Source organism: Corvus brachyrhynchos, unplaced genomic scaffold (genome assembly GCF_000691975.1).
Source record: "Corvus brachyrhynchos isolate BGI_N302 unplaced genomic scaffold, ASM69197v1 scaffold340, whole genome shotgun sequence".
Classification (NCBI taxonomy): domain Eukaryota; kingdom Metazoa; phylum Chordata; class Aves; order Passeriformes; family Corvidae; genus Corvus; species Corvus brachyrhynchos.
The window spans coordinates 1,408,040-1,411,031 of NW_008235987.1; the positions used below are offsets into that span (position 1 = coordinate 1,408,040).

Consider the following 2,992-nt stretch of genomic DNA (forward strand, 5'->3'; position numbering starts at 1 on the left):
CTATTTTCCCCCAAATTCTGCAGGCACTGACCTCTGCTGAGCCGTGCTCCCCTCACCTGCCCTGAAATCCTTTGCAGGCAGAAGCTTTTGACAAATCCTGCGTTTCCTTTCCTTTCTGCCTTCCCTCCAAACCCCAGATTTTTGTGGGATTTGTGAGTCGCTTCTCGTTTTCCCATTTCCACGGATCCTCCTTTTCCTCCTCCTCCTCCTTCTTCCCTGCCACGCTGCATCCCCACAGGAGTTTCCTGCAAGGGTATTTTTACGGAAAAATTCCTGCAAATGTGGTTTTTTAGGCAAATTTCCTGCAAGGATGCTTTAAAGGAAAAATTCCCGTGAGGTTGTTTCTTAGGAAAAAATCCTACAAAAGGGTGTTTTTCAGGCAAGGTTCCTGTAATTATATTTTTTTTTAGGCAAGATTCCTGCAAGGATAGTTTTTTTTAGGAAAAATTCCTGCAAAGATATTTTTTAGGCAAAAAAAAAAAAAAAAATCGGTGTATTTTGTAGATTATCCTCATCCAGGTCTTTGGTGTCGGGGCTGGTTTGGATCTGGCAGCACAGGGAAGCATCCAGGTGTCCCAGGATCATCCCACATTTCCCCTCTAGCACAGTTATCCCTTCCAGACTGAGGGTTTGAAGCTTTTTCTTTTTTTGAAGGAGCAGGGAGGAAAACGCCTTTGTAAGGATCCCTGAGTGAGCCCGGGATTAGGCTGATCCCTGGTAATGCCTCACCGGGATAAAGTGCCTGGGACTGTAAAGCCAAGGAAGCCCAGGAGAGGCAAAATCCCTTTGTTTGGGTTAAATGGAAACGTTTCCCTGGCGGGGGCTGAGATTGGTCATTTCTGACTCTTTGTTCTGCCAAGAGGAGCCGAATGAACTCATCCGGCGCCTTCTCCATGCGAGTTCTCCAGATAAGCGGGATGAGTGGAGCCTGTCCCGCTCGGGCAGCAGCGGCAGGAGGAGCTGACAGCTGCTCCAGAGGCTGAAACCCTTGGGAAAGCCCTCTCTGATGTGGGAAGTGGGATAGGGATGCTTTCCTTTCACTCTCTCATCCCAGGCTTGAGGGGCTTTTGTCCCGCAGTGCCTGTGGGAAGTTCTTCACTGGCTCAGGATTTAGACGGGATTTTGGGAAGGAATTCTTGGCTGTGAGGGTGGGGAGGGGCTGGGATGGATTTGCCAGAGCAGCTGTGGCTGCCCCTGGATCCCTGGCAGTGTCCAAGGCCAGGCTGGCTCGTCTTCGTTGCCCATGTTGTCCTCATTGTCCTCGTTCTCCTCCTCCTCCTCCTCCTTCTCCTTGCCCTCGTCTTCGTTGTCGTCGTCGTCGTCGTCCTCGTTGTCGTCGTCGTCCTCCTCCTCCTCCTCCTCCTCCTCCTTGTCCTCGTCTTCGTCGTCCTCGTTGTCCTCGTAGTCCTCCTCCTCCTCCTCCTCCTCCTCCTCCCCCTGAGCTGATTCCCCCCACGCTGCAGCTTCTCCCCGAGCAGCTCAGCCCTTCCCCACGCACCATCTGCTGGCTTTCATTTCCCAGGATTTGTGATCCGTGCTCCCATCAATTGTGAGTTTCCCGCTCCGCAGCAGGGCCTCGGCGTGGCCTTGCCCCTCTGTCAGAGCTATTTCTGTTCCTCACACGAACCATTTAGAATGGGAATCATTAAAAAGGAGCTTTTTCCCTTTGAATTCTGCTCCCTGGGCGAGTCACCCTTCCAAAGGGATCTTTGGCAAGAGCGGTGCCAGGGCTGATTTTGTGGAGCTCCATGGCTGGAAATGCCTTTTCCAGAGCTGTGCCTCAGCTCTGCTGAGCCCTCAGAACATCCCCAGGGCCACCCCAGCCCTGCAGGGCTCGGCCCCTGCCCTGGGTGCTCCCTCATGTCCCAGCCAGGTGATCTGGGGACAGTGGGAGCTGTTCCCAAGGAACAGGTTTGGGTCCATAGTGGGAATTCCCCAGGCAGTGCTGGATTGAATTCACGTGGATCCAAAGGAGCAGGATCCTCCTGGGCTGGGGTCCTGCTGCCTGCCCACCCCAGTGCTGCCTCCCACAGAGCACAGCAGGAGGGATGGGCTCAGGGCTGGACCTTACTGGTTTTTCCTTGCTGTTCCAGAGGGCCTGGCAGTGGGAGTTGGATTCGGGGCCATTGGAAAATCCGCGTCCGCCACATTCCAAAGTGCCAGGTAAGGCCAAGTCCTGCTTTTTGTGTGCGCCTTTGCCCCTGGAGCTTGGCTGTCCCACCGTGTCCCGTGCCAGGGGGGTTGGAGATCCATGGATCCATGACGAAACTTGCCTGGAAGCACGAGGCTGGCAAAGGGAGCGGCAGGAATTCCCGGTGCTGCTGCATTTGCCTCGTGCTGCGCTCCTCGGACGAGAGAAAAGCTTTCTGTTGTTGCTGGTTCTGCAGTGGTTCCGTGGTTTTGCCTCTCTGGGATCACTGGAGCTGGGCAGGAGGCAGCTGAGCGTCCCAGGGTGCCGCTGGAGGCACACACAGGGATTTTGGGGAGTTTCTCTCTCTCCCTTCTCCCCGTTAAACGTCGCTGGGGATGCTCGGCTCAGCACTGGCTGCGCTGGGGGAGCTTTGCCTGTGGGGAGCTGCAGAGGGAGGGCAGGAAAAGGGGATCAGGCTGGAAGTGGAGATGTGTAAATCAGGTGGAGGCAGAGGGAAATCTCAGCCGGGTAAATCCCTTTCCTTGGAGCTGGCAACAGGAATGGTGGAGTCTCCACCCTCCTCTTCCCAGGGCCCCTGCCCGGTGTCTCCGTGGCTCCCTGCAGGATTCCTTCATCTCCTCCTCCTCCTGTCCCACTGAGCTGGGAGCAGCCCTGGTTCTGCTCCTCATGGAGCAGGCAGGATCCCTGGCACAGGGAAATGCTGAGATTTTCCCTAAAAGCAGCATCCCCAATGGGTGGGAGCAGCTGCTGGAGCTGCTGGGAAGCATCTGGTGGCTTTGTTTCCCATTCCTGCCAAGCAGGGCTGCAGGATTCTGGAACTGGTGGCAGTGAAGGCTCTGG

General features: G+C 55.4%; 1 protein-coding gene across 4 annotated transcripts in view; it reads left to right on the forward strand.

Moving 5' to 3' along the window:
* Nucleotides 1–2,992, forward strand: part of SLC39A11 (solute carrier family 39 member 11) — a 71,794-nt gene that overhangs the window by 51,356 nt on the left and 17,446 nt on the right. For all 4 annotated transcript variants that reach the window (XM_017730426.1, XM_017730429.1, XM_017730427.1 and 1 more), the window contains exon 7: nt 2,094–2,163. In XM_017730426.1, coding sequence (XP_017585915.1) covers nt 2,094–2,163 — 70 coding nt within the window. The remainder of the gene's footprint in view (nt 1–2,093; nt 2,164–2,992) is intronic.